Genomic DNA, 16150 nt, shown 5'->3' on the forward strand with positions numbered 1-16150 from the left:
TTCTGAATGTGAGTCTACGCACTGTGTCTCCATAGGGAAATGCTGGCTAGCCGAAAAATGTCACCTGAACTTAACCATGTTTTTCAGCATGTGATTAAAATTATCACATTAAAGTACACATTAAAGTACCACATTAAGGTACATGACCTTAACTCACGTCTGTTCGTGCAGCTCTGTGAGGAGATGGACGCAGAGCACACGTCTTCTCTTATACACAGAAGTGAGGTGGCTTTCTAAAGGTAGATCTCTGGCCAGAGTTTCTGAGTTATGAGAACCGCTCCAGAGATTTCTTTTAGAAGAACAGTCACCACTGGCAGCACATTTCAGTGACACAGAATGGGTCACAAAACTTGCTTACTTGCGTGACATAGTCAACCTGCTCAACAAACTCAATCTCTCACTTCAGGGGAGAACGACAGCTGTGTTCAAGTCGACAGATAAAGTGGCTGTGTTCAAAGCCAAACTGGAATTTTCGAGGTGACGAGTGAACATTGGGATTTTTGACATGTTTCAAACATTAGCAGAGATTTTGAAAGAGACTGAGCCAGGGCCTTCTTTCTCCCTGCTGGTGCATGACCACCTATCTCAGCTTTGAAAAGAATTTGAGCATTACTTCCCAACCACAAAAGACCCCTAAACTGGGAAGGAATGGATCCATGGCCCATTTGTGAATAAGCCAGGTGAACTGACTTTACCCATGCTAGAAGAGGATCAACTGCTTGAGATCGCAAATGACGGTGGCCTTAAAAGTATGTTTGAGACAACTTCAAATCTCCATACGTTCTGGATTAAAGTGAAGGCGGAATATCCTGAGATTGCCACAAAAGCACTGAAAAGCCTGCTTCCATTTCCAACATCCTGTCTTTGTGAAGCAGGGTTTTCTGCAGTGACAGCAACCGAAACGAGATCACAGAGGAGACTGGACATAAGAAACACACTTTGGGTCACTGTCTCCCATCACCCCCAGGTGGGACCATCAGGTTGCAGGAAAACAAGCTCAGGGCTCCCACTGATTCTGCATTATGGTGAGTTGTCTAATTATTTCATTATACATTACAATGTAATAATAATAGAAATAAAGCACACAATAAATGTAACACGCTTGAATCATCCCGAAACCATCCCCTGCCCCCGGTCTGTGGAAAAATTTTCTTCCACGAAACCAGTCCCTGGTGCCAAAGATGTTGGGGACCGCTGCTGTACAGCATGCCACACAAGCATATAAAAATTTTGAACAACACTATCAACCAACTTGACTTAAGTGATATTTACAGAATGCTCCATCTGACAACAGCAGAATACACATTCTTTTCAATTGCACACAGAAAAATTTTCCAAGACAGAATATGTGCTAGGCCATAAAATTTGTCTCAATAAATTTAAAAGAATTGAAATCATTCATAGTATGTTTTACAACCACAACAATTAAATTATAGATAAGTATCAAGGGACTTCCCTGTGGTCCAGTGGGTAAGACTCAGTGCTCCCAGTGCAGGGGGCCCAGGTTCGATCCCTGGTCAGAGAACTAGATCCCACATGCATGCTGCAACTAAGACCTAGCTCAGCCAAAATAAATAAATATTTAAAATAAATAAATTAGTATGAAAAAGAAACTTGGATTTGTAGCATTGTGTTTCTGGTGAGACTTCTACCTCTGAATAGCTTTCCCCAACACTCTAAAGGAAGTATTCCCCACAATGCTTAGAGAAAAATTTATAACATTAAATGGTAATGTTAGAAAACAAAAAGTCTTGAATCAATAATGTAAGCTTCCACCTTAAGAAATTAGAAAAGAGCAATTTAAACCCAAACTAAGCAGAAGTAAGGAAATAATAAAATCAGAATGGATATCAATGAAATAAAAATAGTAGAGAAAGATCAATGAAACTAAAAAATGATTCTTTGAAAAGTCCAACAAAAGTGATAAATCTTTAGTTAGACCAACCAAGAAAAAAAAAGAAGGCATAAATGACCAATATCAGGATTGAAAGAGAGAACATTACTACTGACCCTACAGAAATTGAAAGGATATATTAAGGCAGGGGTCCCCAACCCCTGGGCCTTGGACTGGTACTGATCCGTGGCTTGTTAGGAACCGGGCCGCACAGCAGGAGGTGAGTGGCGGGCCAGCGAGTGAAGTTTCATCTGCCGCTCTCCATCGCTCGCATTACCATCCCCGCCCCCCGCCCCTGTCCGTGGATAAATTGTCTTCCGCGAAACCCGTCCCTGGTGCCAAAAAGTTTGGGGACTGCTGTATTAAGGTATTATTTGAACATCTTTTTTTGGTCAGCAAATTATACAACTTAGATGCAAAGGATAAATTCTCAGAAATACAAAAACTACCAAAACTACTTAAGTATAAAATCTGAATAGACATATAAGAAGTAAAAATTTAGCGTAGTAATGAAAAATCTTCCCATAACGAAAATCCCAGGGCTAGATGGCTTCATAGGCAAATTCTATGACATAATTGAAGAAGAAATAATACCAATCTGATATAACTCCTTCACAAAATAGAGGGAGAAGTTACACTTCCCAACTCATTCAATGAGGCCAGTATTATCCTGACACCAAAGCCAGATAATGTCATTGTGAAAAAAGAAAACTGTAAACAAATATCCCTCATGAAAAGAAAAAAGTTTTTTTTTAGAATAGTTACCTTTTTTTAAAATTAGTTAATTATTTATTTTTGACTGTGTTGGGTCTTCGTTGCTGCATGCAGGGGCTTTCTCTAGTTGCAGCATGCGGGGGCTACTCTTCCTTGTGGTGCGCAGGCTTCTCATTGTGGTGGCTTCTCTTGTTGCGGAGCACGGGCTCTAGGCACATAGGCTTCAGTAGTTGTGGCATGTGGGCTCAGTAGTTGTGGCACACGGGCTTAGTTGCTCTGCGGCATGTGGGATCTTCCTGGACCAGGGCTCAAAACGTGTCCCCCGCATTGGCAGGCAGATTCTTAACTGCTGAGCTACCAGGGAAGCCTGAAAAGAAATATTAAAATTCTTTTTTATGATTTAACAATTTTTTTTATTGGAGTATAGTTCATTTACAATGTTGTGTTAGTTTCAGGTGAACAGTAAAGTGACTCAGTTATACATATACATATATCCACTCTTTTTTAGATTATTTTCCCATATAGGCCATTACAGAGTATTGAGTAGAGTTCCCTGTGCTTTACCGTAGGTACTTATTAGTTATCTATTTTATATATAGTAGTTTGTATATGTCAGTCCCAATCTCCCCATTTATCCCTGCCCCCTTTACCCACTGGTAATCATAAGTTTGTTTTCTACATCTGTAACTCTATTTTCATTTTGAAGGTAAGTTCATTTGTACCCTTTCTCTTAGATTCCAGATATAAGCGATATCATATGATATTTGTTTTTCTTTCTGACTTACTTCACCCAGTATGACAATCTTTAGGTCCATCCATGTTGTTGCTGCAAATGGCATTATTTTGTTCTTTTTTATGGCTGAGTAATATTCCATTGTATATATTACCACATTGTCTTTATCCATTCCTCTGTTGAGGAACATTTAAGTTGCTTCCATGTCTTCACTATTGCAAATAGTGCTGCAATGAACATTGGGGTGCACGTATCTTTTCAAATTGTGGTTTTCTCCAGATACATGCCCAGGAGAGGGATTGCTGGATCATATGGTAGTTCTATATTTAGTTTTTTAAGGAACCTCCATACCATTCTCTGTAATGGTTGTACCAATTTACATTCCCACCAACAGTGCAAGAGGGTTCCCTTTTCTCCACACCCTCTCCAGCATTTATTGTTTGTAGGTTTTTTGATGATGGTTATTCTGACTGGTGTGAGGTGATACCTCATTGTAGTTTTGATTTGCATTTCTCTAATAATTAGTGATGTTGAGCATCTTTTCATATGTTTTTTAGCCATCTGTATGTCTTCTTTGGAGAAATGTCTATTTAGATCTTCCACCCATTTTTTAAAAATATTTATTTATTTATTTGACTGTACTTAGTTGCAGCACACGGGATCTCCTTTGTAGCACGTGGGATTTTTAGTTCCCTGACCAGGGATCAAACCTGGGCCCCCTGCATTGGGAGCACAGAGTCTTAACCACTGGACCACGAGGGAAGTCCCTCTTCTGCCCATTTTTTGATTGGGTGGTTTGGTTTTTTGATATTGAGCTGCATGATCTTTTTTTTTTTTAATTTTTGGCCACGCCACGTGGCATACAGGATCTTAGTTCCCCGACCAGGGATCAAACCCACGCCCCCTGCAGTGGAAGTGCAGTCTTAACCACTGGACCGCCAGGGAAGTCCCACATGAGCTGTTTGTATATTTTGGAGATTAATCCCTTGCCTGGTTGCTTCATTTGCAAGTATTTTCTCCCATTCTGAGGGTTGTCTTTTAATTTTGTTCATGGTTTCCTTTGCTGTGCAAAAGCTTTTAAGTTTAATTAGGTCCCATTTGTTTATTTTTGTTTGTAATTAGGTTCCAGTGACCCTCATGAAAATAAATATTAAAATTCTTTTAAAAACTTTAGCCAAATCTAACAACACACAAAAAAGATTACACATCATGACTAAGTGGAAGTTATCCTAGAAATATCACATGGTCATCTCAAAAATTATTATGAATATGCGATAATTAAGATAGTGTGGTATTGGTGTAAGAATAGATATATAGATTAGAACAGAATTGAGAGTCCAGAAATAAAATTCTTCAACTTATGGTCAATTGAATGTTTTTTTTTTTTTTTTACACGGGCCTCTCACTGTTGTGGCCTCTCCCGTTGTGGAGCACAGACTCTGGACGTGCAGGCTCAGCGGCCATGGCTCATGGGCCCAGCCACTCCACGGCACGTGGGATCTTCCTGGACCAGGGCACGAACCCGTGTCCCCTGCATCGGCAGGCAGACTCTCAACCACTGCGCCACCAGGGAAGCCCTGGTCAATTGAATTTTGACAAAGGTGCTCAGACAATTCAATGCAGAATGTATAGTCTTTTCAACACATGGTGGTAGAACAATTTGATATCATATGAAGAAGAAGGAGGAGGACGAAGAGGAGAGGAAGAGGAAGAAGAAGAATAAGAAAAAGAGGAGAAAGGAGAAGGAGAAGGACGATAACAACAACAACAACAATGACCCTTACTTCACACCACACATAAAATTTAACTAAGAATGGATCAGAGACCTAAATGTAAGAGCTGAAACTAAAAATGTCTGGAAAAACACAGGAGAAAAATCTTTATAGCCTTGGGTTAGGCAGAGATTTCTTGCATGTGACAATAAAAACACAGTCCTGGGAATTCCCTGGCATGGTCCAGTGGTTAGGACTCTATGTTTCCACTGCAGCAGTATGGGTCCCATCCCTGGTCAGAGCCAAAAAAAAAAGAAAAAAACAACCCACAGTCCATAACACAAGACATTGATAATTTGGACTTTATCAAAATAAAAAACGTTTACTCTTTGAAAGACACTATTAAAAAATGAAAAGACTGAACACTGTTGCATGTCCAAAAGAAAATGAAAAGACAAGTGATGGACTGGGAAGAAATAGTTGCAAGTCATACATCTGATATCCAGAATTAAAGAACTCTTACAATTGTATGAAAAGAGAAACAGCCCAATTAAAAAATGACAAAAGATTTGAATATTTGAATAGACATATCATCAGAGAATATATATGAATGGCTAATGAGCACATGAAAAGTTGCTCAACATTATTAGCTATTAGGGAAATGGGAATTAAAACTATGATACATCATTACTTACATAACTCTCATCATTGCTGGTGGAAATGTAAAATGGTACAGCCTCTTTAGAAAACAGTTGGGCAATTTCTTAAGAAGTTAAACAAACTTACCACATGACCCAGCAATCCCACTCTTAGGTATCTACCAAAGAGAAATTACACTTTTACATGAATGCTCATAGTAGCATTACTCATAATAGCCCCAAACTAGAAACAATCCAAATGTCCATCAAATGTTGAACAAGTAAACACAATGTTGAAAATTCATACAATGGTCTACTGTTCAGCACTAAAAAGGAATAAACTACTGAAACACTTACCAACATGAATGAACCTCAAAAACATTATGCTCAATGACAGAAGCCAGACACTAAAGACTATGTATTGTATAACTAAATTTATATATAATTTCCAAAAAAGGCAAATGTAAAGAAAGAGAAAGCAGATCAGTGGTTGCCAGGAGCTGGGAATTATTGGAGTTGATTTACCTTATTGGCAACACTCTTGAGATGGTCTATGAATATCTGCTGCCAAAGTTCTCAGAGCTGCCCTGGTTACATCCCTTCTTAAGATTTCTTTGTTCTGTTCTTCCTGCAAGTCCATTAAATACCTTAGTCATCTTCTTACATATTTTCTACTTTATTTAGAGTAGCCAAAGCCTGTTCTAAATATGCCCTATTTACAGTCCTTCTCAAGTTTGGTTGTGCGATTATTTCTTCTACTCTATTACTGTCTACACTTCCCTCTCTGTTGATAGCAAGAATAATTTGTTAGTAATTTAAAAAAATTATGCCAATGATAGGGTTCCAGAACTAGCCCACTAGAGACATCATGAACTAATTGAGAGTTCTGGGTATTGAAAGAAGAGGGTCATGTAGTTTAGCACAGGAAAAGACTAAGAGAGTTTCTACTTTGGGGAGTTCCCTGGTGGCCTAGAGATCCCTCAAGCTGCACAACACAGCCAAAAGAAGGGAATTACCTGGCAGTCCAGAGGTTAGGACTCTGCGCTTCCACTGCTGGGGGCCTGGTTCTATCCCTGGTTGGGGAACTTAGATCCTGCAAGACGAGTGGCCCAAAAAAAAAAAAAGTTTCTGCTTCATTTCTGGAAAAGTTCTATTTCAAAACACCCCACACAATACAGTAAGTCCCCTACGTACAAAACTTCAAGTTGCGAACTTTCAAATATGTGAACATGCGTACCAGCCCCTGTATGTCAGCTGTTGTACTGTACTACTCTTCAAGGTACTGTACTGTAAGATTAAAAATGTTTTCTTTATTTTTTGTGTTTGTTTTTTTATGTATGTATTATTTGTGTGAAAAGTATTATAAACCTATTACAGTATAGTACTATATAGCCGATTGTGTTAGTTGAGTACCTAGGCTAACTTTGTTGGACTTATGGACAAATTGGACTTATGAATGTGCTCTCCAAATGGAACTCGTTCACATATAGGGGACTTCCTGTACACACACAGGGGCACGCATGCATGCACAGTTCTCACTCCTTTTCTGATTCTTTCTAGTACAACTGATTAACCTTCCTTCCAGTATGTTCTTGCTGTCTTAGGACTACAATCTGCACTCCTCCTTCAAAGACAGGGCTACTTACAGATTCTTCCTTACCTAAAATTACTTCTAAATTATTCTCTACTGTCAAATTTCTTTTAAAATTCCATAGAGTAGGTGTGCTGCAGATCTTGCTTGTTTGGAAAGCAAAACAAGACTGAACAAAGGCACCAAGACCTATTCTTATAAGTACAGTCCACACTCATCTGCGCCCCTTCCCAACTCAAGCATTCTCTTCCTGTCACTGTACTCTCCAAAGTCACCTCTTGGTTCTAAATCCAATACTGTACATGCATAAAATTTTAATGTATATCTTTCTCTTTTTGTTGTTAATTTACTTGCTAGAGTTTATCATTCTTATTTTTGGTTTCTGGTTTGCTCTTATGGGCCTGTTTTACTTATGAGGAGACCTTTTTTCCTGCACTGCAACTTTGTCACTGCTTGTCTTATTTAGAAGATGTTGGGTCAGTAGGTAGACGAAATCAAGGGGCCTCGTGATGAAGAAATATCTGCAAATTGGGGCCATGAAAATGATTACAGAGATTGGAGACAGAACATACTAGCATGGAGGCTGGAATTCTAAAATGAATCTCAGAGGGCCAGGGTGGAGCAGTCTGAAATTGGTCAGAGTAGCAGATCTAGGACATGCCAAGGGGTGGGAAATTTGGCTGAGAGATTCATAGAGGAATCAGTGGAAGGGACAATGACACTGTGACTTTTGCTTCTCTAAACTGGTTCATGTAGCTTTTGTCTCAGTAGTCACATTATATCTACCAATGGGTACATTTTATTCCTGATTTTGTCATCTTCGCAGACTTTGATACTTTTTATCATTCTTTCCTCCCTACTCTTCATTTTTTCCCATTAAAACTTTTCCTCCCTCAAGTTTTGCGACTATCCTCCCTCCTAATTTTCCTCCTGGCTTGGTTTTATTTATTTTTTTATTTTTGGCTGTTTGTTGTATTTGTCCCTTTAATGTCACCCAATGCATTTCTCATGCTACACATGTACCTGGCATAACTGTATCTACTTTGAAGCTTAAGTCACACACTTTATCTTAGTTCTGGACATTTTCCTTAAATTTCATTTCAGGAGCTTGTCCATAATGGATTTCAATATTTTTTGCTCCTTCTTTACAAATTTGCTCTTCGTTCTTGTTTTGGCTCCTACACTATGGCACTATTACACAGTCCCTCAGGCCAGAAACAAATTCCTCCCTCTGCTTTACCATCAACAGATTACTAAATCTACTAAGTACTGCTTTACAACCTTCTTAACCAGTGGTGCTCAAATTGGGGTTCTTGGGGGCTTCCCTGGTGGCATAGCGGTTAAGAATCTGCCTGCCAATGCAGGGGACACGGGTTCGAGCCCTGGTCCGGGAAGATCCCACATGCCGCGGAGCAATTAAGCCCATAAGGCCACAACTAAAGGAAGCCCACGCGCAGCAACGAAGACCCAACGCAGCCATAAATAAATAAATAAATTTATTTATTTTTTAAAAATGGAGTTCTTGGATCACCAGCAGCACCATCACCTGGGAACTTGTTAGAAATTGAAATTCTCAGGCTCCTCCTCCAGATCTACTGAATCAGAATATCTGGGGATGGAGCCAGCAATCTGTTTTAATGTGCCCTCCAGGTGATTTTGATGCACATGAAAGTCTGAAGACCAGTGCTCTAAACAAGTGGTAGTTAATCCTGGGATCTATGGTTGGACTTGAGGAAGACCGAAAAACCCTTGTAATTGTATCTAAAACCAAGTGTATGTCCATATATATTTTCCCGAATGGATAGTTTTTATTCCTTTTATTCTTAAATGGGTTCAATGACCCTAAATTTGGGACTGTTTCTTGCTTTCCACTACTACCACCACTTACCCTTCGAACCAGTCCCTTTGCCTCTAGTTTCCACCCTTTTCAATATATCTCCATGTTGCAGTGACAACAATCATGCTAGGAATCTTGACATAGTCACTCTCTTGCTCAAACGTCTTCAACAGCTCCCAACAATTTGTCATAAAGTAACCTCTTAGCATGACAAACAGCATCTTTCATCAAGGCTTATTCTTTTGTGTGTTATCTCTAGTCATTCTCAGCCTTTGGTCTAGCAATACTAAACTTTGTATATTCTGGACGTCACTTGGGCTCTCATACCTTTCTGCTTTTGTATATTCTTCAAGCTCAGTCTGGAATGCCCTTCACTACTCCTCCCTCCCTCCTTGTCTGGCTAATTCCTATTTGTTCAAGATTCAGTGCAAGCAACATCTCTCCTGGGAAGACTTCCACTGGCACTAAGTTTAAGTGGCCTTCCTATATGCTCCCAATTCTCCCTGTGCTTATCCCTCTGGTAGTAGTTCTAAACATTTTGGTCTTAGGACCCTTTTACTCTTTACTCTTAAAAATTATCAAGCCGCCTGGAGGGGTGGGATAGGGAGGGTGGGAGGGAGGGAGATGCAAGAGGGAAGAGATATGGGAACATACGTATATGTATAACTGATTCACTTTGTTATAAAGCAGAAACTAACACACCATTGTAAAGCAATTATACCCCAATAAAGATGTTAAAAAAAATTATCAAGGACCCTAAGAGATTTATGGGATATCTATCTATATTTATCATATTGGAAATTAAATCTGGGACTTCCCTGGTGGTGCAGTGGTTAAGAATCCCCCTGCCTATGCGGGGGACATGGGTTTGAGCCCTGGTCCAGGAAGATCCCACATGCTGCAGAGCAGCTAAGCCTGTGTGCCACGACTACTGAAGCCCGTGCACCTAGAGCCTGTGCTCTGCAACAAGGAAAGCCACCACAATGAGAAGCCCTTGCACTGCAAGGAAGAGCAGCCCCCGCTTGCTGCAACTAGAGAAAGCCCGTGTGCAGCGACAAAGACTCAACACAATAAATAAATATATCAAAAAAGAAATTAAATCTGTGAACTTTAAGATTTAAAAAACCCATGTAAAAATAATTATAAACCTGTTATGTACTTATATAAATGATGCATTTTTTCAGCCTGCTCCCAATGGCTATGGGGGGTAAATGATGTATTTTTATGTTAAAGTGATATTTCCCAAAAAAGAATCTTGAGAAGAGTGGTATTGAGTTACATTTTTCAAAGCTCTTTGATGTCTGGCTTAATAGAGGACAGCTGGATTTCCCTATCTGTTTGTGTATTCAATCTGTTGTGATATGTTTTTGTTGAAACATATGAAGAGAATCTGGTCTCACATAGATAAGGAGCTGGAAAAGGGGAAACTATTTTCATAGTCTTTCTAGATAATTCTAGATATTCTTGTTTGATACTACACCAAACTGGACATGTGATAGTTTCTAAGAGTGCAATTTCAATGTGGACTGAATCTGAAACCATATCAATTAACTTTTTGTATTCTGCTAGATTAAAATCCATGGGTCCATCCACTTTGATGACTCTTTTTGATTCTGTAATAGCATGCATTGATTATTTTGAAAACAGTGGTTCATTGAGTTGTAGAGATTTTCAAATGGTCACTTATTTCAATATATAATGTGAAAAAATACATTTGTTAATATCACTGGTGTTTTTAGCAGAAAAGTCTAAATACTGGAAAGCTGTCAAGCTAAAGGTGGTGGATACAAATTTTAAAAATTTTGGATCTTTGTGTGAAAACTCGAACAATCACACAAGTGCTTTTTCTGGAGATGTTCCTCCTACTTGGGCATGCAGCAGAAGTACTTACCATTTCTTCACACATTAAAAAGAGGTGTATGCTAGGGTGAAGATTTAATAAAATTAATAATTTTTACTCCTTTGTCAAGGACATTCTTAAGTTAAACTAGATTATTTTAAAAATCATAATTTTTGTATGCTATGAGTGCCAGGAGGTGAAGAATACAAAATACCAGTAGTGCAGTTTGACACCACTTCCTTGATTCCTGCTAAGGTGCCAGCAGTCACTCACTATTGCTTTTACACCATCAGTGCAATTGTCAACAAAGTGAAAAAGATCAACAGAGTCTTAGTATTATGGAAACGGTTTTGACCTTGCAATAATCACTCAAAAGGCTTCGAGGACCCTCCAGGTTCTGTGAATGGCATTTTGGGAACATCTGCCCTGGTTTCCCATACTACTGTTACTTGTCTCTCATTAGGTTGCAAGGTCTATGTGGACCTTCTGTAACTGTCTTTTATGTGCTCTTGTCTAACAGTGTCTGGTACATAACACTCAAATATTAATACCTGCGTAGTGAGCGAATAAATGTTATAAACGACAACCGCATAGCCTTCATCTTAACTGCTTCCTTCCTTAATTCCTTCAAACTTTACAGGTTTTGTAAAATTTCCCAAGTTTTTTCACAATTAGGACGCCGGCCAATTTTTTAAAATAGTCGGGGCGAGGGAGCTGCCTGTATATAATAATGACACGTTATAGTTCGGTCAAGTATTGATCTGCGATGCTCGAGTCATTCCTTCTTCACAGCTCCGCACCAGCAGGCCAGGCCTCTTGGTTCCCAGTCCTATCTAGTATAAAGACTGGAAAGAGCTGGGTCTCCCATGTTTACAGGAGCACAAGAAACTGATCGAGTGGAGGCCGGGAAAAAACTCGATCAAAACCTTGCCAGGGAGAAGTGCAGCAGGAGAAACAGCCTCAGGTACCCGTGAGCCCCAGGCCGAAGCCCCGCGAGATCCGCCGGGTTGCCGGGGAGACGCTTCCGGCTGGCGCGCGCAGCCCTGGGAGCAGGGGAGTTGTGAAATGGACGGCTAGACCTGCCCGCTGCCGTGAATTCGCTAGCGGGGGCGCGCTCGCGGCCGCGCGTTCTCCGCTTTCCCGGCTTCGTCGCTGACGCGTCGTAGACGTTGGGGAGGCAGGCAGCTGCAGCGGGGTCGGGATGAACAGCGCCGGCTTCGGGTTGGGCTTAGGCTTCGGCCTCACCCCTACAGCGGTGATTCAGGTGACGAATCTGTCGTCGGCGGTGACCAGCGAGCAGATGCGGACGCTTTTTTCCTTCCTAGGAGAAATCGAGGAGCTGCGGCTCTACCCCCCGGAGTAAGTGCTCAAGCTCGGCTGGGGGAGGGGCGCGGGCGCCAGAGAGACCTCGGGAACCAAGGCATGGGGGAGAGCGCGGACGGGGGCGCGCGGTGTCAGTCACGTGACCGCCGGGTTTACCTTGGTGCCCATGTTTGATTAGGGCACTGCGGCCCGGGCCCCACGCTCCTGCTTTCCTTGTTAGTCGTATTTAGTGGGTTAACCTCTGCCCAGAACCCTTACAGAGGAGTTAGAGAGGTTGCCTTTTTCGTGCTTTCCGGGCTATGGTCGCCGCCGGGTCCTCGAATTCAGTGCCCTTCCTCCCCTTCTTTTTTTTCCCGAACTTAAGATGGCCGCAGGTGGGCCCGCGGTAGTCCTCATGGCAAGCTCCTGATAGCGTTTTTGCAATGGCAAATCGCGGAGACTGCGCCTGATAAACTGTCCAGTTCTTAGTGCCTCAGTGTCGGACCGTTGTTGCTGACGGGGAAGTGTGCAGCTGATGACAGATGGAATTAGGCCTAAATTTGTCCCTAGGCCTGTGTTCACAAATTTAGCATCTTCTTGGTTCATTTAACCGAGCCCATCCATGTTGTTAAAGATCATGTCTGTTCACCCTTTTGGCAACGGATTAAAATTTCCTCCTAGAAGGTCACACCGTCCTAAACCTTTCAGAAAAAGTAATAGTCCGTACAGATTACTCCTGCTGTATACTTTTAAAAGTCCAGATCTGGACTGGCATTCACAGTTCTCAGACACTTCCCGAGTAGTGTATTTTGAAGTAGTATTTCCCTTGTACAGTACTATCTACTCACAGAATTTGTAAGGGGTTTGAAGGTTGTTTACTTTCTTACAGGCATAAACTTTTAAAGCCAGAGCTTAGAATATGAAAATTCTCAGTATTTTGTTCATTTTGTCAAAATCCTTTGAAGGAAGGGATAGTAGTTCCCCAGGATTTTTCTCCTTTTTAAAAAAATTTGTATTTGACTTTTTGGTTTGTTTCATAGTGATGCACGTAGACCTATTTTTTTCGGTTTTCTCTCTGTAAGTATATTGCATTGTTACTGCATAGATATTGATAAAAGTTGGTGTTTGGATTTTTAAATTTTACTTAAGTTTTTCTTCTCATTTTTGTTTTGAAATATTTCATGTATACAGAAAAGCTAAAGAATAACTCCCATGTTCCCTTCATCTGCATTTATAGTTTGCCACAGTTGATTTCTGTCTTTATGTCTCCCCCTCCCTCTCCTCACCTACACACACAGACACCCCTACAACCCTCCCCTCTCCCATGCTTTTAAAAGTAGTTGCAGACACCATGACTATTCATTCCTCAACACTTAAATGTGAATCTCTTAAGAAGTACATTCTCCTGCATTACCACAATGCTATTAACACATCCAAGAAGTTTAACATTGATTAAAATATAACATCTGAATTTCTTCAGTTATACTGATAACGCCTTTTTTCCATTTTCTTTTTCTGATCTAGGATATAATCAGATCACTCAATGCATTTGGTTATCTCTAATCTAGGACAGCCACCCCTCCACCCTCCCAGTCGCCTTTTATTTTTTTTCCCAGTCACCTTTTTAAAAGTTTTTCATGACATTAATATTTTGTCTTGTAGTTTGTGTTGTAGAATGACTTATCTGGGTTTATATAAATTGGTTCTACATGAATAGATTCGGTAATACAGTTTTGTCAAAGATGCTTCATAAGGGCATGCACAGGTATCTTTACTGACTAGCCATCCCATGTATAGCTTTGAATATCTTATAACTTTGAAAGTGCTTTCAGCTATCTCTTCATTTAAGCGCTCAGAACATTTCTTAATAATTGAGAACTGTTTGGAGGAGTGCTGTATTCTGAAAGAATTGGAATCAAATAGTAAAATATTTGTACATGATTGTAAACTAACCTTGCTTTCAAGGTTGTGATAATAAGGTGTCTCATGGGCAGAAGAAATATATCACAGAATATTCTTCATTGCCAACGTAACACCACTTACATAGTTGAAAAGTGCACTTGGGTGGCAATATGCTGCCAGTTATCATCTGACATTTAGTAATGGGCTGTTTTTTGAAATCAAATATTAGTTGCTTGGAGTTTAGAAGTCAGAGAATAAAAAAGCTCGTCACTTAAACAGTGCATTAATATAGAATTATTGTGTCACAAACTGTAATACATTTTGCAAAATTGTAACATAAATATAACACATATAGGCGAGGCAAAATCCTTGACCAGTTTTTCTTAAAGGCAGTCAGTGCCTATTCCTGTTTTTCACAAGTATTTACATGCTTTTCTAATGACATGTTTTCTGCTTGCTCTGTAATGAAGTTGTCATAACCTGGTCCTTATATTAAAGATGTGTTTGCAGATTTGGGCCGAAATGCATAAAAATGCAATAGTAGTAGTTGTATTGAAGACAGATGATTCTATTTTGCAGTGTTGTGGAAACAGTATTTTATGATTAATCTTTGGAAGCTGAGTAGAAATTCATTTGTTTTAAATTTGGAATGATATTTCTTTAATAGAATGTGAGAATAGTTTCTCATTAACATTTTAAGAATTTGGTTGCTAATATGAAAATTCAGATTTTTAAATTTATTTTTTTTTTGGCATGAGGCCATGATTCAGTTTCTTTTTAAACATTAAGAATTGGTGTAAACATTCACTGTAAATATTAAAAATTCTTATTAGTGCTACCAGATGATAAATATCCAGAGTTTCTGTTTTAACTTTTTACTCAATAAGGGAATCTCATACATCATGAAAACCTTTTTACAATGGTAAGAAATCTTTGTTGTTTTTTCAGTAAGCTTTTCATGGAGGTATAAGGAGCAGAAAAGTGCAGGGATAAGTGTATACAGCTTGTTGAATTTTCACAAAGTGAACACATCCGGCACCCGGATAGGATTCTCTGTGCCCTAGGAGTTCTCATCTCCCCCCTCAAGTGCATAATACCCCTAGGGTAATCCTGGCCTGATTTCTAACATCAACACTTGTGGGTTTTTTTTGTTTTTGTTTTTTTGCTTGCTGGTTTTCTTCACTTCTCTGGTCTTTAAAAGTACTAATAAGGTAAAAGCTGTCAACTAGCTAAAATTAATATAACCAATATAGTCATATCAGGAGAAATAGAGAAAAAGGTACACTGGCAGTGATCCTACCACCCTATCAAAACCTCTCTCCAGTCCTTTTTACATGCATTTAGTTTAATATAGTGTAATCAAAGGATTTATACACCGTTACCGTTATACCACTCAGCCTGTGGTAAGCATTTTTCATATTGTTGTGTTTTATTTATTGTAATATTTAAAGGGTGATGTCTCAAGTGTGTATGTGTGTTTGAAATTCTGTCATTGAATTTTAGCTAGAAATATTTGAAGAATGTGTATTTTTGATTGTCCACAGTGATTGGAGGGCCTCTGGCATTTAGTGGGTAAGTGTCAATAATTCGTAAGGAAGTCTTACAGAAGGGAGAATTGTGGCATCCAGACAATCACTGGAGCCCTACTGAGAAACCCTGTTATACATTGTGTCAGTTAATATTTCCATACATAAAGCTATATACTTTGACCATGTTTTGCATTGTATCTTTTTTGATAGATCCTCAAGGGATGTATATTAATATAATAAAGTATTGGACATAGTATTACCACATTGATTTTTTAGAAGATTGTACAGTGCCATCACCATGTTTAGTGAAAAATAAGGTAACCAGTTAGGGTCTAAGAAATTTAACTGGTGCTCAAAAAGTTGGTTCTGTGATTTCTCCATTAGACTCCCAGTGAGAAATTCTGATTTGTTTGAAAAGTGATTGTAGAAGGTTTTATATTTAAAGAAATAAAACAAAA

At 39.5% G+C, this 16150-nt stretch overlaps 1 protein-coding gene across 2 annotated transcripts in view; it reads left to right on the forward strand.

Annotated features, from left to right (window-relative positions):
• The first annotated feature begins 12015 nt into the window (after nt 1–12015).
• Nucleotides 12016–16150, forward strand: part of SREK1 (splicing regulatory glutamic acid and lysine rich protein 1) — a 55836-nt gene continuing 51701 nt past the window's right edge. For both annotated transcript variants that reach the window (XM_030844561.2, XM_030844568.2), the window contains exon 1: nt 12016–12318. In XM_030844561.2, coding sequence (XP_030700421.1) covers nt 12161–12318 — 158 coding nt within the window. In that variant the 5' untranslated portion in view covers nt 12016–12160. The remainder of the gene's footprint in view (nt 12319–16150) is intronic.

The sequence above is a fragment of the Globicephala melas genome, chromosome 3, assembly GCF_963455315.2.
Source record: "Globicephala melas chromosome 3, mGloMel1.2, whole genome shotgun sequence".
NCBI classification, from domain to species: domain Eukaryota; kingdom Metazoa; phylum Chordata; class Mammalia; order Artiodactyla; family Delphinidae; genus Globicephala; species Globicephala melas.